The 27,858-nt window shown below is 39.5% G+C and overlaps 1 protein-coding gene across 7 annotated transcripts in view; it reads right to left on the bottom strand.

Moving 5' to 3' along the window:
* LOC125455747 (E3 ubiquitin-protein ligase pellino homolog 2) overlaps positions 1-27,858 on the bottom strand; it is a 206,891-nt gene that overhangs the window by 84,982 nt on the left and 94,051 nt on the right. For 6 of the 7 annotated variants that reach the window (XM_059649173.1, XM_059649174.1, XM_059649179.1 and 3 more), the window contains 2 exons: positions 10,615-10,744; positions 4,582-4,638 (listed from right to left, as the gene is read on the bottom strand). In XM_059649173.1, coding sequence (XP_059505156.1) covers positions 4,582-4,638; positions 10,615-10,744 — 187 coding nt within the window. The remainder of the gene's footprint in view (positions 1-4,581; positions 4,639-10,614; positions 10,745-27,858) is intronic. The other variant, XM_048538143.2, reaches the window with a different exon arrangement.

Here is a 27,858-nt window from a genome sequence, read left to right as displayed (position 1 = left end):
CATTGAATGAATTCTGTGCATGTCCAACCACTTTGAGTGGGCACAGTCTTCGACAGCAGAATCAAATAAGTCAGGTTTCCCAAATAATGGCATGATGCCAGAAATGCTTACCCAAAGATGACTACTGTGAGCAAATTTCTTCAGTAGTGTATTTTTTTTTCCACATTGCTACTGAAATAACTCCAGAGGCCTTCGCTATATCACCCCTTTTTTAACATGTGGAGAGTCCTTGATACCGATCCAGCTTCCTCACAGCTAGTATCAAAGTGAACAGAACCTCCAACATTCCTGTTTATATGTCAGCCAGAGATCCCCAACTGGAGCTGTTAACCTGGCCCAATTAGAGAATTCATATTCTATGAGCTCCACCTGGCTAATCTCATTACACTCTTTCTACTGCCCAGAGTGCTGGCCCCCTACTCCACCAACAGAAATTCTGTCTCCAGGCAGCAGGCCTAAATCCACACCTCTGGAGGCCTTGAGGCCAAATGGAAATTGAGCCTTAATAGGCTTTAGGTGGTCATTAATTGACAACTGTTACTTCCATATGGAAAGTCTTCCTGCCTTTATCCCATCTCCAGAACAAGTACCCAGGACAGGATGGTGTTGGCTAATTGGCTTGCCTGCCGCTTGAGTACAGTTCTACACTTACTAGCTACCTTACATGATTGGAATACAGATTGAAAGTAAAGCAGTGAGAGTGGAGAACTTGTTGAACACGGAAGTGCTACTTCAGTGCTCTAAGAGAAGCTGGCTGGTAGGTACCTTGTAAGTAATTCTGCTTATAATAAATAGTGTATAAAGCTAAAGGTGTGGCAAGACAGCTCAGCTGAGTGGAACATACATCCTGGCATGTGCAAGGTCATGAGTGTATGATTTGGCCAACACAGGCACATCTGTAGGAAATGTCACCAGCTACACAATCTTGAGCACTCAAACAGTGGTTGTAGTCTCTACAAGGCAACTGCGAGGCAGAAACCAGCATGTTTGAGGACGTGGTCATGCCACAAGTTAGGAGCATGCAGACTGATTGGAAATGTGAGCCTACTAGGCGGTCTAAGAGAGCCAGGTCAAACAGTAAAAGGGAATGTACAATAAACAGGAATACACTAAGCGAGGCAGATGGAGTGACAGGTCTTGGTGTGCAAGTGCACAGATCTCTAAAGGTAGCAGTATAGGCAGATAAGTTAGATAAAGGCGGCATGCGGAATTCCTTCGCTGCCAGAGGTATTGAATACAGAAGTAGGGATATAGTGATGAAACTGTACAAGATTCTGGTGAGGCCACAACTGGAGTACTGTGTGCAGTTCTGGTCACCACATTAAAAGAAGGACTTGATTGCTCTGGAGAGAGTGCAAAGAATATTGGGGTTGTTTTCCTTGGAATAGAGAAGGCTGAGGGGTGACATGATTGAAATATACAAAATTGTGAGGGGTAGAGATAGGGTAGATAGGAGGAACCTTTCTCCCTTGGCAGGCACTTCGAAAACCAGGTGTCATCAATTCAACCTAAGCAGTCGAAGGATTAGAGGGGAGATGAAGAAAAACATATTTTTAATGCAGAGGGTGGTGGGCATCTAGAAATCACTGCCTTAGTTGGCAGTGGAGGCAGAGACTCTATAAACTCTTTTAAAACGTACTTGAATCAGCACCTTAAGTACAGTAAAGTGCAAGGCTATGGGCCATGAGCAGGAAGATGGGATTAGAAAGGGCATACGGGCGACTTTGGGTTGGCATGGACAAGAAGGACTACTTGGCCCTCTTCTGTGCTGTATCATCTCTATGGTTCTAAGGTTCTAGAATGCACCGAGCGTAATAAATGAAACAGAAGGAGTAGGCCACTCCACCTCTCAAACCTGCCTCATCACTCAATAAGATCATAGCTGATATGGTCCAGGGCTCAACTCCTTTTTCATGCCAATTCAGCATACGCAAGTCAACTCCTCAACATTTCAAAAATTTATCCACCTCTTCTTTAAGCACTTTCAATGTGCTAGACTCTACAACATTTGGGAAGAGAATTCCAAACATTCAATATCCACTAAGCGAAGAAATTCCATCACATAGCAGTTTTAAATGAGTGTCCCCCTATTTTGTAACAATGACTGCTAGGTTGAGATTCCCCAACTAGTGGAACATCTCTCAATGTCTATCCTGTCAAACCACTCTCAAAATGGTTCCAATAAGATCGCCCCTTATTTTTCTAAATTCTAGTGAATAAAGGCCTAACCTGTTCAGCCATTCTTGATGAGTCAACCCTTTGAGCCCAGCAATCAGCCTAGGAAATCCCTTTTGAACTTCTTCTAAATGCCAGTACATCCATTCTTCAATATGGGGATCAAATTGTACAAAGTAATTTTGATGTGGTTTCACAATAACAAATACAGTTATAATACATTGTTGTTTTTAAAACTACCACCCTCGAGCAAGAAAAGCCAAAATTCTTTTTGCCTTCATTATTATTTCCCATATCTGCATGCTAACCTTTTATGTTTCATGCACAAAAACAACCTGATCTCTTCACATTAACACTTTTTAAATTTCTCCATGTCTAAATATTAGTCTGTCATTTGATTCTTCCCACTAAACTGTAAAACTGCATACTTTACTGCATCAAACTACATGGGCCAAATATTTTGTCCATTCACTCAACCCATTTATATTCCCTTGCAGATTCACTGAATTCTCATCACAAGCCCTCCAACTATTTTTGTATTATCAGAAAAATTGGATATATTACACTCTAGCCCCTCCTCCAAGTCACTCATTTAGATAGTAAGTGAGGCCCCAGACTGATTCTTGTGCCACTGCAATAGTTAAAATTTTCTGATCCAAAAAAGACCCATTAATTCTGACTCTGTAGCTCAGTGGTTAGTACTGTTACCTCACAGCGTCTCGGACTCTGGTTCGATTCCGCCATTGATTGACTGTGTGACACATTCTCCCCATCCCTGCATGGGTTTCCTCCAGGTGCTAGATAGGCTAGGTGGATTGGCCATGTTAAATTACCCATACTGTCCAGGAATGTGTAAGTGGGTTGGCCATGGGAAACGTGGCATTACAAGGATAAGGCAGGTGGGTGGGTTTGGGTGGGAATACTTTTTAGATAGTCATTGTGGATTCAATGGGCCAAATGGCCCGCTTCCATACTTTAGCGATTCTATGTGTTAACCACTCTTCTATCCATGATCATCCATTGCCCCAGTAAAATGATAACCTATCTCGTGTAATAATCTTTCATGTGGCACCGTACTGAATGCCTTATGAAAATCCAAATGCACGACATCTACTGGTTCCCTTTCATCAACTCTGTTTTATCTTCAAAAGAACTCTAGTAAATTTGTCAACCATGATTTCCCTTTCACAAAACCACAATGACTAGGATTGATAGCATTCAGTTCTTCTAAAGACCTTGTTACTTCTTTCTTAATAATGGACTCTAGAATTTTCCAGAACTTTCCCAAAGACGGATGGTGGACTCATTGGCTTATATTTTCCTCTCTTCTATCTCTCTCCCTTCTTTAACAAGGGCATCGTATTAACAGTTTTCTAATTCACTGAAACCGTCCCTGAATCCAGTGAGTTCTGGAATATTTTGACCACTGTTTCCACTACCCCTATTGCCACTTTCTTTAAAACCTTTGGATGTAAGCCATCAGGTCCTGACTTGTCTGCCTTTAGTCCAATTAGTTTGCCCCTTGTGATAGAGACTATTACAAGATTATCCCTCCATTAGCATCTTGCTTATCTGTTCTATTCAGAACGTTTATTGTACCTTGAATGTGAAGGTAAATGTAAAATATTGGTTTAGTATTTTCCTTATGGTTAAATTGGTGAGTGAATAAATTTGGCTTTGCTAATGGGCCCAAAAAACCAATTGACAATATTACTCTATCAATTTCTCCCAATTTTAAATTGCTGAAAGAAGCATTGAATGCAAGCTACGACTTACTAAATCCTTATTAATGGTGATGATGACTACATTAATTCGAAATAGGAAAAGTAGCGTTGAAATCATCAAAGGCCAAAGAAAGCACACTCTATTCCAATATCCTATGTTAATAAAGTATTTTGCTGGGAAAGAACATAGAAGTTGTAAACACAAATGTAATATTGTTTAACTAACATCAGTTTAGGGATAGTGGTTGTATCAATCAACAAGTAATCCACAGGTTCAAACTTATGCCTGGGTATATGGGTTCAAATATTACTGAGTAGATGGCAGAGTTTCAATTCATTAACAATCTGGAAATGAAATTTAGTATCATTAAAAATTACTTCAAAACTATATCAATTATGGTAAACTCTGTTGTTCACTGATATTCTTTTACTATCAAAGGCAATTAGGGATGGGCAAAAAATGTTGCCCTTGTCACTGATACTCATCCCATGACAACTTCAAGTCAATATCTGCTACCGGACAATTGCTAACAGAGTGTATTTATTTTAATTTGCAGGCTGACACAAAGTGTACTAAATGCTGAAATGTACTTAACTTACTTAGAACTAAAACCAAATGACTCAAGGCTTGGAGAAACAAGGCAATCAGTGTGAAAAAGAGGAGCACAAGACAATGAAATACCTGCAGAGTTTTTCCAGCAATTTGTGTTTTTGTTTCTGACTTCCAACATCCACAGTTCTTTGGGGGTTTTTTTGTTTAGCACAAGAGAACACCAGGTAAGCATTTTCCAGGGAAGAGAAGAGTTGTTGAGGTCACGGAGTAGAAAGGAAGCAGTGAAAAGTAAGGAAATATGCAAGTGGCAAACTTTAATTTTGTGCATGACAAGCAAAGGTTACAATACAGAACGTATCTAATGACAACTAATGGCACAAGATTTTTCTTATTCACTCATGGAATTTGGCATGACTAGCAAAATCCTTTATTTTCCATCCAGTACAGCCCTCAAGAAGATAGAGAAAAGACAGCTTCTTGAACTACTTCAGTCCTTGTGATATAAGTATACCCACAGTGCTGTGAGGGAAAAAGTTACAAGAGTTTGAGCCAATGAAAATGGATGGAGGCAGAAGTTTGGTAGATTTCTGAAATTTAAGTAAAACTGCACAGACAAGCTCACAGATAAAATTACAAAGTACTTCCAGGGGTAAATTAATGTTACAGTTACAGAAATGGAACAGGAACTCTGTATGCAAGAAAATGGCAACATTGTAAACGTGATATAAATAAACAATGCACGTACACAAAAATTCTTACTAAAGTGAATGTTGCAGCTATCATTTAACTATAAGCTAGCTAATTTTATGGCAAAATTATTTCAGTTTATGAGATTGCTTTGTACAAAATTTATAATGTAACAAGGAAGCACAAAAATATGATTAAAAAGGCGAAGAGTATGGTAGAACTCAGACCTGAAGGAAAACCGAAAGAACTGCAGATGCTGTCAATCAGGAACAAAAACAAAGTTGCTGGAAAAGCTCAGCAGGTCTGGCAGCATCTGTGAAGGAAAAACGGAGTTAAAGTTTCGGTCTGGTTCTGAGGAAGGTCACCGGACCCGAAATGTTAACTCTGATTTATCCTGCGAGACCTACTGAGCTTTTCCAGCAACTTTGTTTTTGTTCAGACCCAAAGGGCTGTAATATCCAGGGAGAAGTAGTTTTGTTGCAGCTATACAAAGCCACAGCTAATCTGCATTTTAAATACTGCATACAGCCTAGGGCAGTGCCTCTTAGTTATATTTTCCTTGAAAGGCGTTAACTGTAGATTCCCTGGAATGTTACTGGGGGGGTCCAAAGGTTAAATTGGAGAAAAATGCATAAATTAGGCTTGTTTTCCGTAAAATATGGAAGATTGTGGTGTGATTTAATATGGAATTACAATTTTGAAAGGAGTATGAATAAACTAAACGTGTTTCCTAGAATATAGAAGGTTATGGTGTGTTTTAGTAAGGGAGTATTAGGATTTTGAAACTAATAGGTACAGTAAACTAAATTACAAAGTTGTCTGCTGGTGGGGACAAGGGAGCACAACCTTAGAATCAGAACGAATTAAATGAATGATATTTAAGCAAAGATGGACACAGAAAATGCAGAAGAATGTGGGGTGCATTAGAGTCAAATTAAGTAAAGGCATAAAAAAAATGAAGAGACTGAATTGATAGAGGAGTAAAAAGCAAAAGTAAGGAAAAAATGGAACCTTTTAAAAATTTTGAAAACCTCTGGAAACAATTTGCCAATTACAAGGAAAAGATTATTGCTTGTTGTTGCCTTTGTCAATTGAAGAGGTTGGGTGGCATTAAATGCCACTTAAATGGCAGCTCTTAAATGATACAGTTCAATAAGTAATCTCACTGAAAGTGTAGTATGTAAGGTGCCACATAATGTGATGACTTCACAATCAAAAATGTTGTTTAAAAAGGCAATTGTCATGCTTTTGAAATTCAAGTTACTCAGCTGCAGATCTTGAACTTCTATTTCTTTTTTTGGCTCTCAAAACTTACATTAATCAAGCATAGCATGTATTTACAGTGTATATACTTATAGGACATTTATTCCAATATTTCAGTTTCAGTCGAGTGCAGAGAATCATACTGCAGAAGTTATGATATACAATAGTGATAATATGCAATACAAATTTGTGAAATGATTAAAAGTTACAAGAAGTATTGGACCACTATGCTGTTCCTTTTTTCCTCAAGTAGGCAACATGGAACTCTGCACTTAATCTAATATTATCCAACGTGTTGATTGAAAATTTGAGAAAACGATTATATAGGGGAAGTACAAAATAAATTGACAAATGTGTTATGAAATTCTATGCAGAAAATCAAGAATTGAATATGTAAATATTGAATATTTGATCAACTAAAATGGTCATTTTTTCAAGAATTCTATTTACAGTTTGATCAAAGGCATAAATTATAGCCTTAGTAAAGGCACATGCCTTAGGTAGCATTTAATGGAGGCAAAGCGGGGGGGGGGGGGGGGGGGGTCTCTCTCATCTGCCAACTGAGAAACCAGCAAGAGCCCCGCATCACCTGTTTTAGGAAGGTTAACTATACTAAGTGCCACTCAGACACTCAACTGGACAGCAGCAAGCCTTCCACAGGTTCACAGAAAAGGTGCTGCCAATTTGACACGTGAGGCCCAGGACTGTCAGTGAATCCCAAGCCACAAACAGTGATGCAGTGGAGGGGCAAAAAAAAATCAGCAGCAAGGGCAGAGATAGCTTTCAATAGCCCTTCCCAAAGAAAGGCACAACTCTCAATCAAGTACAGACTGCATTTAAACAAAGTCTACCTGGGCCATTATGCCAATGATCATTAATTGCCCATTTAAAGGCCACAATACATGACGGCAACATTGTGGCAGGGCTCCAACCTGATTAATCGACCCTTATTAACATGTCACATTCAACATGCTACAACTAGTACCACAGCGTAACCTAAAAGATTTTTTCACTGAAAAAGAAAATAACTAGAAAAATACTATCCATATATTTACTTCAAAATCTGAGACGGCAAATTTCTGTAAGGATATCTGCATTTTCATTGTTCCACAGCGGCATCTCCACCAACTAACATCTCTATGCAATGCACTACAAAGGATGACAAGCAGCCTATTTATATCCATCCTTGCAGTGCTACTCTGAACCAATCACAAAGATGGCCAAAACAACCCAAGAGGTCACTTCCTTGCCATATTCTTTGCTCCCAATGGATGCAAATGCATACACAGTATACAGTTATAAACAGGTCAGGTGATGAACTGCCTCAGGAAGTAGCAGAGGCTGTCTAATTACAACATTTAAAAGGTATCTGGATGGGTATATGAATAGGAAGGTTTTAGAGGGATAAGGGCCAAATGCTGGCAAATGTGTCTAAATTAATTTAGGTCAGTATTGGACTGAAGGGTTTGTTCCGTGCTGTGCATCTCAATGACTCTATTAAGCCAACTTTTAAAAATTAAACAAGGAACCCTACTAAGTTTAACAAGTTATTTTTCTTACCTGACATACATCTTTTTAACTTTTTGGTATTTGTTAGGTATTTCCTCACACATTCTGCAAATGTATTTATGAGTGCTATCACCACAAGTGTCAGCAAGTGCAGCCTTCCATGATTGTAATGTACCCATCTCTCTTTGCCCTGAACATAATGTACATAGATCAATAAACAGTTCTGGTTACCAAGATATCTCTCTCCACCTAGCTTCAAACACGTTATTGCATGAAACACCCAATATGGATACTTCTGTTTCAAGAACTAAAATTGAAACTTCCAAACAGCTGGGAAATCAGCCTTTCGTTTCTCATTACATGAAAACACCATAATGAATGCACAGAGCAAAAGACTTTTTAGCATCTAAATAGCGTGAAAGATGGCAAATGTGAACATCTGTGCCAGTTGGCCATTTTCTTGAAGGCAGTACAGCAATCTATGAGCAACAGGAACTGAAGGCCAATTGATACAGGCCTATTAAAATCTAAAATCACAGGCTAGCTAACCAGCATGTTCCAATCAGCCTCTGACTCCTGAGGTGTGGGGATATAACACAGCTAACTGGGCACGGCTTCAGGACAGTGGTCTAGTGAAGCAAGTCGACTTCTGAGGCCTTCCCTACTTAACTACCTACACCTGAATCCACAGGGTAGCCTACAAAGAAGATACAGAAAGGTAACTTGGCTGCTGAGTCTATTTGTCTTATTTAGAAGTTTCAAAAGTTGTAAAGATATTGAGATGTATTTTCTCCCTAATTTGAAAGGCAGGCTGTTTCTTCTTCCTTGCTGGAGAGTTTCCCATTGGCCCTTGAGCTTTGAATGTTCATTAAGTGTCCTTAATTTGATGGCAAGCCCACAATGCAGCCACTAATTGATCACTTCAGGATGAGAATTCCCTACATAACGTGGGGCAACCCCGACGTATCAGATCTGACTGTACGTCCTGCCCCAAAGTCCTTTAAGGAAGAAAAGAGCAACAACAATGTCATTGACCTTGAACTACCTGTGAATGGATGGCTCACTGAGTTGAGGGGCAATTAGAAACAGATAATAAACAATAGCCTTGTGAGCATCACCAAAAATGCCATCGCAGAATTAAAAACAGCACTGACCTACACCCTGAAATGCACAGTTTTCAGTTTGTAAGGATGTTATCAAACTAATGATCTTACATTAGTTCTAAAGTCGGATGCTGATTAATTCAAAAAGGTTCTATCTCCATTTATTAAAATTAAATATAATTAATAGACAGTTAGATTATAATCAAGATGAACAACTTCTCCCGGTAGATGACAAAGTGTCATCAAGCACTGCCAAACAACTGTTCATATCTTGAATGACAGATTATGTAACAGAGGCTGTTAGGCTCTTAGATCCACAAGAGAAAGTCACTTGAGCAGTTTCTAGATTGTTTTCTAATCAACTTGTTCAGAAATATTACTACACATCTCTGAACTGGTGGGGCTTGAACCTGGGCCTCCTGGCTGAGGTAAGGGCACTACCACTTTGTCACAAGAGTCTTAAGTTAATTGAACTTGGATTTCACCAGCTGCTGTGGTGAGATTCTGGATACTAGTCCAGTGGCATTACCATTATGCCACCTCTAATGTTAAAAACAAACAGCAGAAACCTGTTCATAGCTTGTAAATTAAAATGAGCTCTTTCACTCTAAAGGAATGTGTGGTGACTAATTAGGAATCAAATATAAGCATCTGCAGGAATGAGGAATAATCCAGTAAAACAGGGTGAAAGCTTGGGGACATAAAGTGACCTTGGTTGCTATGCATTTGTTAACCTCTTACACACCTGTCACCAGTGTCTCAAGCAGCACATCCAACATTCAGCTCAAACTGATTTTATGATCTAGCATTTCACAACAACTGCATTTTAAAACCCACTGGTCAGAAACACATTAGGACATGTTTCCTGGCCAGCTAGATTGCAAGGTGATCAGGCCTTTGGCACCGGGTCAGAGACAGAGGTGGAGAGGAAAAAGGGATTAGAAAAGACTGGGGAATGGGAGATGGGGACAATTGAAATGTGATGTTTGTAATGGTTAGGTCGGGGAAGCATCAAATAGTGGGCAGGCAAGGCAGTTTGAGTTCAGTATTTTAATCGCTCATTGGAGTAACTGTGCATGCAATTCTCATACCATAGTTTAGGGTTCGTTAACCCGTGTGTATTGTACGCTAAATTTGAATATGGATGTTGAATATAATGTACACCAATACAGAATTCTTCTACACTATCTTGACAAAGTAATGCTGTAAAGACAGCAATGCTGTCTCTTAATTTTACATTATTTTTAAATTGTGGACTGAATTGGGAAATGGACTGCTTTTTAACAAAGTGAGGATGGATTTACTGTACTTTTACAAAGCAAGTTACTGAACCTCATTGCAAGTCATGTTAATGTTACTCCTTTGCACGTAGCGGAGAAAGGGGTAAATAGAAAGGATGGCACCAAGGTGTGTATACAATGTCTTATGCAGTACCAAGCGCAAGACAATATCATTTAAAAAATGCAAAAAAATGTTTAGATTCAGTGAAGGGAAATATTAATGATGGAGCGGAAATTGGGCCAACAAGAAATCTCAAGTGGCACAAACTCTGTTGTAATTATAATAATGGTTATTTCAACCAACCAATTTAACCACATACCTTGGAAGCCTGGGGAGTGGAAATAACATGCACTGTGCTGGGCTTGACTCCATTAGGTTTGGATCGTTTGTAAAGAGCAAATCTGCTTTTCCTGCGCCCTCTGTCTCCATTTGGAAGAGAACCATTGTATCTGTGCACAAAACAAAAGTTGCAGTAAATTTCTATTATGAAATAACTATCAAATAATTTGGCCTTTATTACATCTTCTAAGATGGCGGCAGAGTCAGATGCTCCAGCTCCTCTGCTCACCAGCTCCATTTCCTTTTTTAGCCCTCCTCTTGCTGAAATTTTTCTTCCACACACCTCACCCAAACTTTTAACTTCTTCAAGTACCCTACTTGGAATGAAGAACACAGAGTCCAAGGCTAGTCCAGCATGGGAGATGAGCCACAGCTGTAGGGGCTGAGTCCCACAAGCGAGTCACAGCCGGAACAGGAAGCAAGCGAGCACAGGCCAAGTGCCAGAAGTGAGCTGAGTCCCGGAGCAGCAGAGCAAAACTGGATGCGAGCTGCTGTCAGAATCGCAGCAGAACACGTGCAGGCCGAGTCCCAAAGGCGAGTTGCAATCAAAGCGAGAGCAGAGCAAAGGCAGATTGAGCTGGGAGCTGAGTCGCAGCCAAAGCAGAGGCAGAGGCAAGCCCAGGCCAGCAGGGGAGATGAGTCCTGGAGGCAAATCCTGGATGGAGGCCAGCACATGGATGCAGCGAGGCCTCATGTTCTCAAGCCCAGCAGGTACGGACTCAGTGAGAGAGGACCATAACCTGAGTACTTTGAAGACAGTTTTTATTCTCATTCTGGACTTTTAAACTGTGTTCCCAGGTGAGTACTTTACTATTTCAATTCTGTAACAACACTTAAAGTATCTGTACCTAGGTACCCTGTACCTAAGATGGCATTGAGCAGCAACATTACAAACTTTTCATTGCAGTCTTTCCAGTGTACATGACAATAAAGGCTATTATATTCTTATAAATGTTTCTGATCAATATGTTTGTTTCAAAGGCACAATATAGATAATTTAATAATAGTAAATTAACAAATGCATCTTTTTTCACTTGCAAAAATAAGATTTAAAATAAGGGACCTGAGGCATACACAGAGGGTGGTGCATGTTTGGATCAAGCTGCCAGAGGAAGTGGTGGATGCGGGTAAAATTACAGTATTTGAAAGGCATCTGGATGGGTTTATGAATAAAAAAGGTTTAGAGATATGAGCCAAATGTTGGCAAATGGGACTAGGTCAGACTGGGAAGACTGGTCAGCATAGACAAGTTGGACCGAAGGGTCTGTTTCTGTGCTGTAAAACTCCATCACTCTGTGCAAATTGTTTGAGCAGCATTGAATAGAGTGGTGCATGGGACCACACAGACACCTTAACACAGTTGACTCCATTGCAAATGTCCAAAACATAACTCTTCTGATGAGCAACTCCCCTGCTTCTATAGAAAGCAAGAAGCTCCAGTAAGTATATGGTGTCTTGCAACTATTGCAAACCAACTAGAACAGTTGGAGGACCTGCAAAGTCTTCTAGCTTGCAGCAAAATATTCTAGCATATTTCCCCTGTTGCATAAAAGCTGACGCTTGAAGTGAAATGTAATCAAGTTTAAAAAGCAGAAAGGCATGTGCAATACAAGTGTCGGCAATGGTAATCCCAAATGAGAGTCCAATCACCTATCCTTGACATTCAACAGCATAATGAATGCTGAAGCACTCATCAGCTGGATCAGCATATAAACGCTGTGGTTATATAAGCATTGAGGACTGGAAATTCTGCAACAAGCAACTCAGCTCCTAACTCCTTAAATCAGGAGTGTGATGAATTCCATTTGCTTCAATGAGTGCAGCTTCAAGAACATTCGAGAAATTCATCAGCGAGGACAAAGGAATCCACTTGATTGGCAAGACATCCACCACTTTAAACATTCACTCCCTCTACTACCAAAGCATTGTGGCTGCAGTATAAAACATCAACAAGATGCATTCAGGAACTTGCTAAGGCTGCTCCTACAAAACATTTTTAGATTCATGATCTCTAACAACTCAACACATGGACTGGAATGGTTAAGAAGCAGGGGCCTCCCACCTGCTTTCCCATCCCTATAATCCAACAGGAAGATTGCTCAAGTTTCCCATTAGCCACCTTTCTAGCCTGCTGGAGGGGCAGACAATTGTAGAAATAGCAAACGAAAACCCTTATCTAACTATTAGTGACCACTTAAGGGTCTTAATTGGTAGCAGGTTAAAAAACCATCCATCAATCTTCTAGCTCAGACCATATGTGGCAAGAAGAGGTTGAGTTTCTACGCAGGGTCAACTCGCCTCATTATTTCTTCTGTCCACTAATCACACCAACTCCAGGGAAGAGAAAATCACACCCTATGCTGTGGTCACAATAATAGATATTTTGATTTATGTTCTATCAGTTTTTAAGTGTTGTTGTTAAAAGCTTTGGACCCTCTAAGAGTGAGGCATACTTAACAACTGTACAAAAATATTTAAAGGATATATTACAATTCAAGAAAGACCAAACAAATAATGGTGTCATCTGATTAAAAACTAGTTTTTTTTTAAATAGCTTCTTCAGCACTGCTGCACACTGGCTATTTTGAATAAAGTAAGCTATTTTTGTAAAACTGAACAGTCTGTGGATATTGACACAGGTTTATAATGAGCTGTATCACAAAGTAAACATATTTTTCAACCAAGATATATATTATTTCTATGTTTGAAAGTGCAGTGCCTACTCACAAATGCTTATTATGTGATGTAAATGCCATGACTTTATATAACATATATTTATTTTTTAATGTAGATTTGGGTTTCCGCATGTCTGAAGTTTAATTTTTAATTTGTTAAGTATTCCAGTAGCCATGGTGATTTCTTTTAAAATAGTTTTGATTTGGCCTGGCCTTAGAATGAATGAATTTTATACAACACCAGTGAATATATTTTAGATTTTTAAAAAATTTAATTAATATAAACAATGGGACCTCAAGATTTATTGGGAATATCTAGAACTTGTTTTCGTAAAGCTTATGGGAAACACCCATAGAAGGACAGGGAGATTTTTGGGTTTCAGTTTTTACTCCAAGTAGAGTAGTCCTCTGAGGTCCTTGGAATAGCATGGTTACATAGGCGGATACTCCTGAGAAGGTATGAATATATTGTAAAATTAGTTACCTTAGTGTGAGAAGTTAATGTTAGTCCCAGACCAAAGGTGTTGAGACAAAAGCCTGAGGAAGGTTACTGAAAGCTGAGTACATTTAACCAGATGTACTCCAGGCAGAAGCTACCTGCAGTTTGAAGTGATGTCACAACTGACTTGAACCTACTGAGGTGTTTGATACAGAGACTCCAGTGTGAGTAATGTACAACAGGGATTTATACAGTTAATGATAGGGCCCTGGGGACAGTTGCCAAATAGAGAGACTTGGGGATGCAGGTGCATAGTTCCTTGGAAGTGGAGTCTCAGCCAGACAGGGTAGTGAAGAAGGTGTTTAGCACACTTGCCTTCCTTGGTCAGAACAGAGTACAGACGTTGGGATGTCACATTGTACTTGTACAGGACATTGGTGGTGCAATTTTTAGAATATTGCATATGATTCTAGTTGTCCTTCTACAAGACGTTATTAAACTTCAGAGGGTGCAGAAAAGAATTACAAGGATGTTCATAGGACTACAGGGTTTAAGTTATAGTGAGTGGCTGAATAAGCTGGAGCTTTTTTGCTGGAGCATTGGAGGCTGAGGGGCGACCTAATAGAAGTTTTTAAAATAATGACAGGCATGGATAAGGTGAACAGCCATAGTCTTTTTCCAAAGGTGGGGGAGTCCAAAACTAGACAGCATAGGTTTATGGTGAGAAGGGAAAAATTTAAAAAACGACCTGAGAGGTAACTTTTTCATGCTGAAGGTGGTACATGAATAGAACGGGCTGCCAGAGGAAGTCCTGGAGGGAGGTACAACATTGAAAAGGCATCTGGATGCATATGTGAATAGAAAGGATTTAGAGTAATATGGTCAAATACTGGCAAGTGGGATTAGTTCAGATTGGGATATCTTATCGCATGGACGAGTTGGACCAAAATGTCTGTTTCTGCACTGTAAGACTCCATAAGTGGTGTTTTGGGTTCTACACAAAAGCTGTTTTGTTTCTTTTCAATTTAGAAAGGAGCGTTTTGGGATTACTGGAATTACACTTTTATTGCATGTTTAAAAATCTTTGAATTTGTACTACAAGTAAATGATTTGGTTTATTCTATTTTATATTGACATCTTTTGTTAATAAACCTCTTTTATTGTTAAAAAGAAAATCTGCAGCATTGCATGCTTGTCTTTCAATGAAAGATTACTTTGTTAAAACTAAAATATGATATATCAAGCCAGGTTCCTATCTGAGATCTGACCTGTCTGATGATAATATTAGCTGGGATCACAATAACTTCTCATTAAAGGCATCTGCAATGTTCTGCTGTCAGCTCTTCATAAACACTTTTCTCTCCAGAAGTCATCACTAAAGTCTAAAACTAAGGAAATTTAATTGGGAGAAATAAATGATTTCCTTCCAAATGTTAGTTACAGCTCCAAGTTATGTATTCATTTATAGCATCAGAAGTCAATTACAAACTATAGTTTGACCACACTTACCATTTATCATTTTCCTCATAATTAGGAAGATTAACTACATATAATTTTAAAAAGGACACGCTTAAATGGTACTTCATCATCTCGTTCAAAAACGTGTCAAAACAATTAATTTCTTAGATGTACACTGACAACTAAGTGAATGGAAGCATCTATTCTATATAAAACTGAATAGCACGAACAATAAAACAACTTCATCAGATAGGCACAGAATGTCAGGAGAACCAATATAGCTCTTCAAATCATACTATGGGGTTTTTAAAACACATTTCACTTAACACAATGAAACACAAGGATTTAATTAAAAAACTAAGCAAAACTCTTCAACAAAACAGTACTTCATCCAATGAAGTTATTTTAAACTCTGCTCAGCATGTGGGAAATCTGATCGATCAAATTAAATACTGATTTTTACATCCTGTCCACTGTTATCCATTAACTTCTGTGGGAGATGAAATTGGATGCAGTGTAAAGCTAACACTGTCCCAATCCAAGCAGTTTCTCAGCAGGCTGAATAGATTATTCCTACCAGTATTGAGATGAGGTTTAAAAATCATCATTTGACTTGATATTATGGGTTCCTATTCAATGAGATAGGTTGTAATTAGCATATACATCAATGTTACTACACTTGAATGTTATGTTAGAGTTTGAATCTACATTCTTGGTTGTCAGGCTTAAACACAAAATTTGTTAAAATACTTGCAAGAATACTACTGCTGAATACCATAGTCTTACAATATAAGACCTTAAGTCATAGAAGTGGAAGTAAGGCCATTCAGTCCAGCAAGTCCACTCCGCCATTTAATCATGGCTGATGGGCATTTCAACTCCACTTCCCTGCACTCTCCCCGCAGCCCTTAATTCCTTGCAAGAGCAAGAATTTATCAATCTCTGTCTTGAAGACATTTAACATACCGGCCTCCACTGCGTTCCGTGGCAATGAATTCCACAGGTCCACCACTCTCTGGCTGAAGAAATGTTTCCTCATTTCCGTTCTAAATTTAAGCCCTCTAATTCTAAGGCTGTGCCCACGGGTCCTAGTCTCCCCGCCTAACGAAAACAACTTCCCAGTGTCTACCCTTTCTAAGCCATGCATTAACTTGTAAGTTTCTATTAGATTTTCCCTCAACCTTCTAAGCTCTAATGAATACAAGCCCAGGATCCACAGCCGTTCATTGTACGTTAAACCTACCATTCCAGGGATCATCCGTGTGAATCTCCGCTGGACATGCTCCAGTGCCAGTATGTCCTTCCTGAGATGTGGGGCCCAAAATTGGACACAGTATTCTAAATGGAGCCTAACTAGAGTTTTATAAAGTCTCAGAAGCACACCATTGCTTACTTTTTTTATTATTATGCTTTTTTTAATATTAGACATGAATAGTCATCACTCAATTGAAGTTATCAAAAGAACTCATTACTGAAAGCATTCTATTTAGCACTTCAGTTCCCCACCCACCTCTACACGTCAAAGTCCCAGTATCTGCAGAAGTGAAATTCTACACACTAGCACAGTTACAAAGAAATCTGCATTTATAAAGTACCTCTAAAGCAGCAAATGCTCCATTGTGCTTTGACTTAGTCAGTCTGGGCTTTTCTCTTCTGTCACAGTATAGATCCAAATAAAACAGCAATGATGAAAACATATCCAAAGTTTGACCCAAAATGCCAAAGCTAATGCAAAGAATGTCAATGGGAACCAGTTAACCTGGTCACTTAAAAATAAAGTCAACTGTCAAACAGTGACATTCTTATAACAGACATTCCTTTACGTGGTCATTTCAATGGGAATGATCAAAAATATATTTCCATAAATATTTAAACACAAATTAAAAATGAAACTAAAACTTTTTCAAAAAAATTGCTTCCATTCTGTAACCTTATTTTTAAATCCTAACATTCTATTCCAATTTCATCAGTTCATTCACAGCCTTTGCCCTAAAATAGAATCAATGGACCTAATTCTGGAGTCAACAAAGTGATAGTGCTCACTAGTGACTTTAAAGAAAACTGCTCACAAAGATCTGGCAACTTCAACGGTATGAAATTCACCTCTCCAAGCATTAATCTGAACCAAGTCAATGGCAACTCAAGGCATCCAGCAACAGTGCTGTAGTCAGGAGTACAAGCAGCTAATCACATTGAAGAATTCTTCTAACAACAAAGCAGGAAATAAAATGAATTGATCATTCTTCACTTTTAATTAGATGGTTGAGGCTTACAGATAAGTTGAAATTTATAAACAAACTATAAAATTAAAAGCAATAGAATTTATTAGAATGAAAAAGTATGTTCTTACAGAAGTACAACATTGTTTTCCTTGCCAGAGAGGGTGTTCAAGAATGCTCATGACATAACACAGTTACATCTCATGAAAAATATTTAACTTTTTCTAAGTGTTACTATCATCAACATAATAGTGTAAAATGATAAGTTCTTGTCAGTGATTTTTAATTCACTAAGATCTGTGAAAATGCCAACAGTACACATTAGAGAAAAGTGTAAGATCATTGCCAGAAACATCCAGATTTTCACTGTTAACTGCATATCTGCAAACTCAGAAGTTGCACCAATTTGAGAAGAGCGAGGATCACAAACACAAAAAGTCTGATGTCATTGCTAGCACAAAATCTGGGAAATGAGTCTTATAACAAAGGATTCATGCACTCAGTCCTCCATACCTGAGCCAGCTCTTTTTCCATACTTGTAAGTTCTCTTGAAAGGATGAGTTCAGTTGCTGTTTGAAATTTGCTAAAGGATCTGTTTTCACTACCCTCTTAAGATAGGATTAAAAGTGGAAAGCACCATGTGGGAAATAAGTCTTATTCTTCTCATTCTTTTGTCAATTATTTTTAATCTATAACCTCAGAGTACCAAATCACTTGTTGGAGGAATGAGTTTCTCCCTACATATTTAATTGAAGATCTCTTATGATTTTGAATGTCTTCACAGTATCTCACTAAGGTGCTCACTTTTACATCTCTTCAATGAACGCATTTTTACTTGTGAAATTACAGTGCCCAATTGATGTAGTAGAGAGGATATTCCTCTATTTACGCTAAGGGATATCATTCTAATATTTTTGATTTTAAAGGATAACAAATTTGATTAAAAAGATGAGTAGTTTTGATTAAATTCAATTCTGTAACTAAAGCGGGCTCACAAGTTGCAACAAGTTAAAAATGTTAATTGCTCATACTACTGTGAATTATCATAAACAATGAATGGTGTACCAAGATCCACATTCCCTATTTAAAATTTTAGGAGGAGACAAAAACTACATTTGTACTACTGCTACATGTGTACCATAAACTACTTGGAAAACTACATTTATTTAATAGTAGATAATTCCTAATGCTATATTGATGATGAAAAAAATGATAATGTGATTTCCGTATTCCATCTTGCGCTAAATTTATTCCAAGCACAGAATAGTTAATCAACAATAGAACAACGAACAAAAAAATTTATGAAGGGTCATCCCTTAACATAAGCTACAAAAGGAAAAAAAAATATTCATATTACCAGTTGTTTTATTGCTATTTGAGGCAGACACCTAGTGAAAAATTTCTGTAAAAAAAAATCAAAATCAGATTTATAACACTTCAGTAGAACCCTTCCTGAAAAATGCTAAACATCTAAGACCCTAGTTACTTTCCACTCTCCACAGATCATTTTACACGTATCTTGAAAGACAAAGACTGATTAGAGATAGTCAACATGGCCTCATGCGTAAGAAATCATGTCTCACTGACTTGACTGAGTTGTTTTGAAGAAGTAACGAAGATGATTGATGAAGGCAGAGCAGTGGGTATGATCTATACGGACTTCAGTAAGGCGTTTGACAAGATTCCTCATGGTAGACTGGTTAACAATGTTAGATCACGCAGAATACAGGGAGAACTAGCCATGTGGATATAGAGATGATGGGAACTGCAGATGCTGGAGATTCCAAGATAATAAAATGTGAGGCTGGACGAACACAGCAGGCCAAGCAGCATCTCAGGAGCATCTGTGGATATAGAACTGGCTCAAAAGTAAGAGACAGAGGGTAGTGGCAGAGGGGTGCTTTTCAGACTGGAGGCCAGCTGTGTGCCACAACAATCAGTGCTGAGTGCACTGCTTTTCTCCATTTATATAAATGATTTGGATATGAACATAGGAGGTACGGCTAGTAAGTTTGCAGATGACACCGAAATTGGTGATACAGTGGACAGCCAAGAAATTTACCTCAGAGTCCAAGGGACCTTGATCAGAAGGGCCGAGGAGTGGCAGATGAAGTTTAATTTAGATAGATGTTCGGTGCTGCATTTTAGAAAGGCAAACCAGGACAGGACTTACACACTTAATGGTAAAGTTCCGGACAAGTGTTAATGAACAAAGGGAACTTGGGAGTGCAGGTTCACAGTTCCTCGAAAGTGGAGTCTCCAGTAGACAGGATAATTAAGAAAGCATTTGGTACGCTTGCCTTTATTGCTTAGTGCATTGAGTATAGGAGTTGGGAGGTCATGTTGTGGATGTACAGGATATTGGTTAGATCACTTTTGGAATACTGCATTCAATTCTGGTCACCCTGCCATAGGAAGCATGTTATGAAACTTGGAAGGATTCAGAAAAGATTTACAAGGATGTTGCCAGTTGGACGGGCTACAGAGAGAGGCTGAATAGGCCAGGTCTATATTTCCTGCAGCACCTGATGCTGAGGGATGACCTTGCTTTATAAAATCATGAGGGGAATAGATAGGGTAAACAGACAGGGTCTCTTCCCAGGATAGGGGACTTCAAACTAGAGGGCATAGGTTTAAGGTGAGAGGAGAAAGATTTTAAAGGGTCCAAAAGGGCAAACTTTTTCAGGCAGAGGGTGGTGTATGTATGGAATGAGCTGCAAGAGGAAGTGATCGAAGCCAATACAATTACAAGATTTAATAGGTGTCTGGATGGGTACATGAATCGGAAGGGTTTAGATAGATATAGGCCAAATGCTGGCAAATGGGACTGAGGTAATTTAGGATATATGGTTGTCGTGGACAAGTTGGACAGAAGGGTTTGTTTCCATGCTGTACAGCTTTTTGATTCTGTGCTGTATGGTCTCATGAGGAGTCTTTTTTTGGTCCCATTGAAAGTAGATAATGTTGACTTCCAAATGTTCTTGGAAAACTAATGATTAGGAATATGACAGTCTGGGAAAACTAATAATTGGGGATATCACAGTTTGTATAGTGCAGGAAGAGTATGCATATTGCAGTCAAAAAAGTCAACTGAATATTCTTAAAATCTGCTTCATGCAATATGTTCCTTTTAATCTTGACTGTTTGAAACAATTTGCCTTTTTGGGTTATTCTGATGCATATTATATATCTTGATGATCAGGTTACATGACAAGTTGTAATTTTATAACCACCCTTATGAATGGGCATTTCACCCAAACATTATCAGACAAAGTTAACACCAAGTCAATGGAGACATTTACACAGGTGACCAAAAACTAGATTAAAGAAGCAAGTATTCTGAAACCTATTTAAAATGGAGGAACAGGCAGAGTGAAAGAAAGGCTTAGGGATGGAAACAGGGCATATATCGTTTAAGTCATGACCAACAATAGAAGTGAGAGATGGACATGAAGCTACCATTAGAGAAAAGCAGAGTGTCTAGTGGTTTGTATAGCTGGAATAGTAACTAAGATAGAAAGGGCCAAAGCCATGAAGGGGCTTGAACACCAGAATGAGAATTTATAAAGCTGGGTGTTAAGAGAAAATGTAGGTCAGTGAGCACTGAGGTGGAGTGTACAGGACTTGGTTTGTGTTAATCTACAAACAGAAGTTTAGATGACTATAAGTTTGAGGAGAAAGGTAAATGGGAGGTTGGTCACAAAAGTTTGGAAATTTTCTATTCATGTGTGTTATTTCAGGCTTAAAAGGATAAATTATTTTGGTGTTTTGGACACGGGATCAATCCACCAAGGAGGAAAAGATATCAACTAAAAAGCCCAATTAAATTTCTTAGCTGGTAAAGTGAAGTACCACCTTTCCTGTTAATTGCAGAAACTATTCTTGAATACGCCAGTTGCTAAGCTATTTCTCAACCATCACTGACAAATCTCCAAATCCACAACATTCAAACTGAATGAATCAGCAATTAATGCAGCACAAGCAGAAATAGAATTGGCTGAGGTAATGCCACAGGTCAGCAAGCCTCAGAAATCACAGAGGCTGTCCTTCACACATTCATACTGTGCAAGAATGTATAAATGTTCATAAGGGGCAACACACATGGCCTAATCCCATGCTACTGGTAGAATGTGTTTCAACTGGGGAGGCTAAACAGTACAAGCTAACAGATTCCTCCTAGGTTCAAGCCCTCCAGACAGCCAGAGGGAGCACCAAAAGCAAAGGTTTTGGGGAGTTCCCACCGTCTTTTAACAAAGCACCTCCCTGTGCTCCCTATTCGCTGCCCTAACTGGGTCCATCGAGCCCCACAGATTTATATTCATTCAAGGTCTCAACCAACCGCACTGCTCAATCTGGCTGCAGCCACACCAATGGCTTCACTTCCAGTGCAATGCCTCAGACTAAAAAGCTGATGACCACAGCTATTACAGGTGGAATCTTTAATGCTTTAAGATGCAAACTCTGATGCTAGGCAATTAATTAACTGATGGCCATGCAAATTCACGGTCTCTGAAAAAGGCAACTGCGATTTCCCTCCACCTTTCCGGATAGTGGAGAGAATCACAGCCATGGCTGTTAAATTCAGTCCATTCAGTCAAATGGCCAAAAGCTTGGTCAAAGAATTAGGTTTTAAAGATTATCATAAAAGAATAATGCAAAGTGAACTCCATAGGTCAGAGCCATGACAATTAAGGCACAGATACCAACTGTAAAACAATTAAATTCTGGGATGTTCAAGAGACCAGAATTAAATAAACAAAGACCTGAGGGTTGTGAGGTTCAAGATTACACAGATAGGGAAGAACCAGGTCACAAAGGAATATAAAAACAATGTTAAAAAATTTTTAAAATAAAGACATTACATTACTATGAATCAACAAAGGAGGGGGAAGTAGTGTGGTGATAAGTGACTTTATGCAAGTAAAGATGTAGACAATAGAGTTTTGAATCTCACACTCATAGGTAATAGAATGTGAGAAGAAGCCTTAATGTGAATTTCTCTCACATTCTGATTTCTGGGCCAGAGCTGCCATGGCTATCAAGACCCATTTTATGACCATAGAAGGTGCATTCGTATGTGGCTAAAATCGTTAATTATCAGCTTTTAAGTCCTTCCAACATGCCTGGCAGGCAGTAGGAGAGGTGAAGCCATTGAATTCCTACAGTGTGGAAACAGGCCCTTTGGCCCAATAAGTCCACACCCATCCATCCCCCTATAACCCACCTAAGCTCTGCGTTCCTGAACACTACGGCTAATTTAGCATGGCCAATCCACCTAGCTTGTACATCTTTGGACTGTGGGAAGAAGCAGGAGCGCACGGAGGAAATCCACACAGACAATGTGCAAACTCCACACAGATAGTCGCCCGGCGGTGGAACTGAACCCGGGTCCCTGATGTTGTGAGGCAGCAGTGCTAACCACTGAGCCACCGTGTTACCCTGCACAACTGGACAAAGACAGAACAAGAATTAAAGTTCTACACTGGGACAAGACCAATTTTAATAAGCTGTGAATTGATTTAGAAAAAGTGGACTGGAATCACCTATTTGAAAGTAACAGTGTCAGAGCACTGGGAGGCATTCAAACGGGGATTCAAAGAGTTAGGAATAAACATGTTCCCACTGAGAGAGGTGGGACAGCCAAATGTGCAGCAACCAGTATATAAAGGAATTTACAAGGTTAGATAAGGCAGAAAAAAAACTCACATCCAACTGTGACAACTCAGTACTAAGGAAGGCCAAGTGGATAGAAAGCAAAGAGATAAAATCAAAAATGAACAGAAGATATGAAAGAATATTGGCAAGAAAGATCAAGGTGAACCCAAAGATAGCTAATCTGCACATTTAAATTAGAGGATTACTAAACAAGATTAGACACAAAAAGAAATCAGGAAGCTAAAATATTGGTATCTTTGCTTATGACTACTTTGCATCTGCCTTCACAAAAGAGGGTGAGCAATGCAGACATTGTTATTAACCACAAGTTTAATTAGGTGTGACAAAGACGAGACAGAGAGAGGGCGGGGGGGAGAGAGAGAGAGAGAGAGAGAGAGAGAGAGAGAGAGAGAGAGAGAGAGGAAGTATTAATGGGATGAGCATCCCTGAAGTGGATAAATCACTAGGGCCAGATGAAATGTACTCCAGGCTGTTAAAAGAAGGCAGCTGAAGGTTTATTCATAATTATCCAATTTCCACTGGATTAAAGGACTGATTTTGGAGGACTGCTAACGTTTCAGTCTTTGATTACAAATAGAACAAGATATAGACCAAGTAAGTGCAGACCAGATAATCTAACATCAGAATTGAGTATTTACTTTTTTTTAAGAGACACAAGTATTGAGACTCAGGACAAACCATCACTTAGACAAATCAAGAATAGTTAAAGGAAGATTATATGACAGTGTGGAGCTAGAGGAACACAGCAGGCCAGACAGCATTGGAGGAGCAGGAAAACTGATGTTTCGGATCAGGACCCTTCTTCAGAAATTCCACGAGCCTTCTTAACTGCCATATTGACCTATGCTGTTAGTTTCAGAGATCTGAAGCTAACGAAATAGGTCAATATGGTGGTTAAGAAGGCATGTGGAATTCAGAAATGTGGAACTTCTGAAGAAGGGTCCCGACCCAAAACGTCAGCTTTCCTGCTCCTCTGATGCTGCCAGGCCTGCTGTGTTCCTCCATCTCCACACTGTGTTATCTCTGACTCCAGCATTTGCAGTTCTTAATATCTCAAAGGAAGATCATATCTGCCTAACTTGATTGAATTATTGGAGGAAGTCACATTGAGGTCTGATGACGATCATGTTGTTTATCTGGTCTACATGGAATTTAGCAAGGTTTTGACAAATTTCCACTTGGAAGACTGTTTTTTTAAAAAAAAGCCAATTGGATCCTGGGGAATGTAGCAAGCTAGATTCAGTGGCAGAAAACAAAGGGTAATTGTTGATAGGTATCTTTGTACCTTGGAGAGTATTTACAGTAGGTTTCCACAAGGTTTTTGAGTTTGTTATGGAGAAGGAAAGAGATGGTCTGCAAAAATAAAAAAAAAGTTTTGGCTTGGGGGAAGGCAGATTTTATGGAAATATAGCAGGGACTTGCCCAAAGTAGACTGGGCATAGCTACTTGAGAAAATCTATAACAGAATAGAGGGGCATTCATGAAGGTAAAAGGGGAGAGTGCACTTTAAGGTACATCTTAGGGTAACATGTAGGAGCAACAAGACCAAAGAAGCCTATATGTCTAGAAATATTTAGGCCTAGATTAGAAGGAAAAGAGAGGGGATTTAGCAGGTGCAAGGTAAACAAGTCACCAAAATGCTAATGGAGAATAGAAAGTACAAGGGGAAATTTTTTTATTCAATCATGGGGCAATGGCATTGCTAGCTGGCCAGTATTTATTAAAGATGCCTTTGAGAAGTTGGAGGGTGAGCTGCCTTCTCGAAATGCTTCAATCCATGTCCCACATGTTGTCCTCCAATGCCTCAAAGAAGGAATATAAAAATTATCATACTTGCAGGATACATTGTTTTGACCGCTTTTGGGTGATTGCTAGCTCATTGTTTCCAAGGTAGGGAATTTAGTTTCTCTGGCAGCAGACTTTCTTGCTGAAGTATAAAATCTGCTGTTTTCCTTTTCAGCCCATCAAGTCAGAACGGTGAGCAGCTTGGAGGGGAACTTGGGAGGTGGTGGTGTTCCCAGGCATCTGCTGCCCTTGTCCGTCAGATGGAAGCGGTCGTAGGTTTGGAAGGTACTGTCTAGTTGGTGAATTTCTGCCATACATCTTGTAGATAGTACACTGTTTCTACTAAGTGTTGGTGATAGAGGGAGTGGATATTTGTGGATGTGGTGCCAATCAAGCAGGCTGCTTTGTCCTGGATGGTGCCAAGCTTCTTGAGTGTTATTGGAGCTGCACCCATCCAGGCAAGTGTAGCTTCTAGATGGTGGTCAGGCTTTGAGCAATCAGGAGGTGAGTTACTCGCTGCAGTATTCCTAACCACTAGCCTGTTTTTGCAGCCATTGTATTTAAGTGGATAATCCAGGTCAGTTCAGTTCCTGCTCAATGGTAACCCCCCCCACCAAGGATGTTAAAAGTGAAATACTCAGTGATAGTAACACCGCTGAATGTCATGGGGGAGTAGTTAAATTGTCTCTCACTGGAGATGGTCATTGCCTAGCATTTGTGTGTTGTGAGTGTTACTTGCCACTTGTTACTTGACAGGCCTGCATTTTGTCCAGATGTTGGTTTTTTGTACAAGGACTGCTTCTGTACCCGAGGAGTCGTGAATGGTGAATTACTCTATCTGATGGGTCATCCCTTTCTGCCCATGCGCTGTTTAGTTGTGGTGTGATCACTTCACCGTATATGTTATCCAGCTAATGTGGTTCCACTTTTCAGGAAGTAGACAGGGATAAACCAGTGAGTTTCACATCACTGGTAGAGAAACTACTGGAGAAAGTTCTGAAGGAGAAAATTAATCTCCAGAGAAGTATGGTTTAATCAGGAATTAGTCAGCATGGCTTTGTCAAAGAGAGGGCATGCCTAACAAATTTGATTAAAATTTTCATGGAGGTGATCTGGTGTGTAGATGAAGGTAATGTAGTTTTTATGCATTCCAGAAAAGCCTTTGACAAGCTCCGACATGATAAATGAAGTAACGCACATGGGATCCAGGGTGCCTTCGATCCAAAACTGGCTAATTGGCAGAAGACAGAGGGTGGCACTAGAAGGCTGTTTGCTTACCTGGAGGCCAGTGTCTAGAGGTATACCACAGGGATCATTGATGGGTTCCTTGTTGTTCATGATCTAAATAAACAGTATAAATGAGAATTTGGGATTGGTGGTGCAATAAGTAAGTTCTCAGGTGGCATGAATAGTCAGATGGTTAATTGATTAATAGGGAGGAAGAAGGTTTTAGGCTCAGCAAGACATAAACAGGTTGGTCAGATGGGCAGATCAGTGGCAGATGAAATTTAATCCTGAAAGGTGTAAGGTCTCGCACTGTGGAAGTAACAAGACAAGGGAGTATTCAATGAATGGCTGGACACTAGGAAGCTCAGAGGTACACAGGGATCTTGGAGTGCTTGTCCACAGATCCCTGAAGGTAAAAAGACAAATTAGCAGGGTGGTCAACGTGGCATAAGGGACACTTGCCTTTATCAGTCATGGCATGTAAGAGCAGGATCGTTAGGTGAGCTGCACAAAACTTCGGTTAGGCACAGTTGGAGTTTTGCATGCAGTTCTGGTCACCACACTACAGCAAGAATGTGATTATGCTGCAGAGGATGTTGCCTGAGTTGGAGTATTTTAAACATGAAGAGAAGCTGGATAGAGTTGGGTTGTTTTCTACAGAGCAGTGAAAGCTGAGAGAGGACCTGCTTAAATTGTACAGCGTTGACAGGCGGAAGCATCAATAACAAGAGGACATAATTTTAAGTTGAAGGGCAGGTGGTTTAGACAGGATTTAAAGAAAATATTTTTTTACTCACGGCATGGTAAAAATCAGGCATGAACCGTCTGCGAGGGCAGTAAAGGCAGGAAGCCTCACAATCTTTGAAACATTTTGGATGAGCATTTTGAAATGTTGTTATAATCAAGGCTTATGCATCAAAGTGCTGGAAAGTAGGATAAGGGTAGATTAATCCGTGCAGACTTGATGGGCTGAAGGGCTTTTTCTATGCTTTATGACAATTTGACTCATGGTTTCTCAATCATGCTTGATCGCCTTCCTAATGAGAACCTACTTTGTCTTAAATACACTCAGTAATTTGGCCTCCACAGCTTTCTGCAGCAATGAGTTCCACAGATGAACCACCCGCTGATGAAGAAATTCCACCTCAACTCAGTTCGAAAGGGTTGTCCCTTCACTCTGAGGTTGTCTCCTCAGGTCCTAGTCTTCCTAAGCATGGTAATGTCTTCTGCATGTCCACTCTTTCCAAGCCTCTCAGTATTGTAAGTTTCAAAGAGACCCTCTTTATACTTCTGAACTCCATTCAGCACAGATCCAGAGTCCTCAACCACTCCTTATATGACAAACCTTTCATCTCAAAATTATTCTGATGAATCTCCTGTGGAACTGTTCCAGCATATCCTTCCTTAAATACTGGACACAAAACTGTTCACAACATTCCAAACACCGTCTGACCAGAGCCTTATACAGCCACAGCAGTACATTTCTGTTGCACACTAGCCCTCTTGAAATGAATGCAAACATTGCACTTGCCTTCCTAAATGTCAAATGAATTCCCATGTCAACTTTAAAATCTAGGTTTACCAAGTCCCTTTCTGCTTCAGAATTCTGAAGCTTTTCCCCATTTAGAAATTGTCTCTACTACTATTCCTCCTATCAAACTGCATAACCTCACACTTCCCCATATTGCATTCCATCTGCCACTTCTTTGTCCACTCTCCTAGCCTGTCCAAGCTCTGCTGCAACC

Source organism: Stegostoma tigrinum, chromosome 10, assembly GCF_030684315.1.
Source record: "Stegostoma tigrinum isolate sSteTig4 chromosome 10, sSteTig4.hap1, whole genome shotgun sequence".
Lineage (NCBI taxonomy): Eukaryota > Metazoa > Chordata > Chondrichthyes > Orectolobiformes > Stegostomatidae > Stegostoma > Stegostoma tigrinum.
This window is presented reverse-complemented; position numbering and strand designations above follow the sequence as displayed.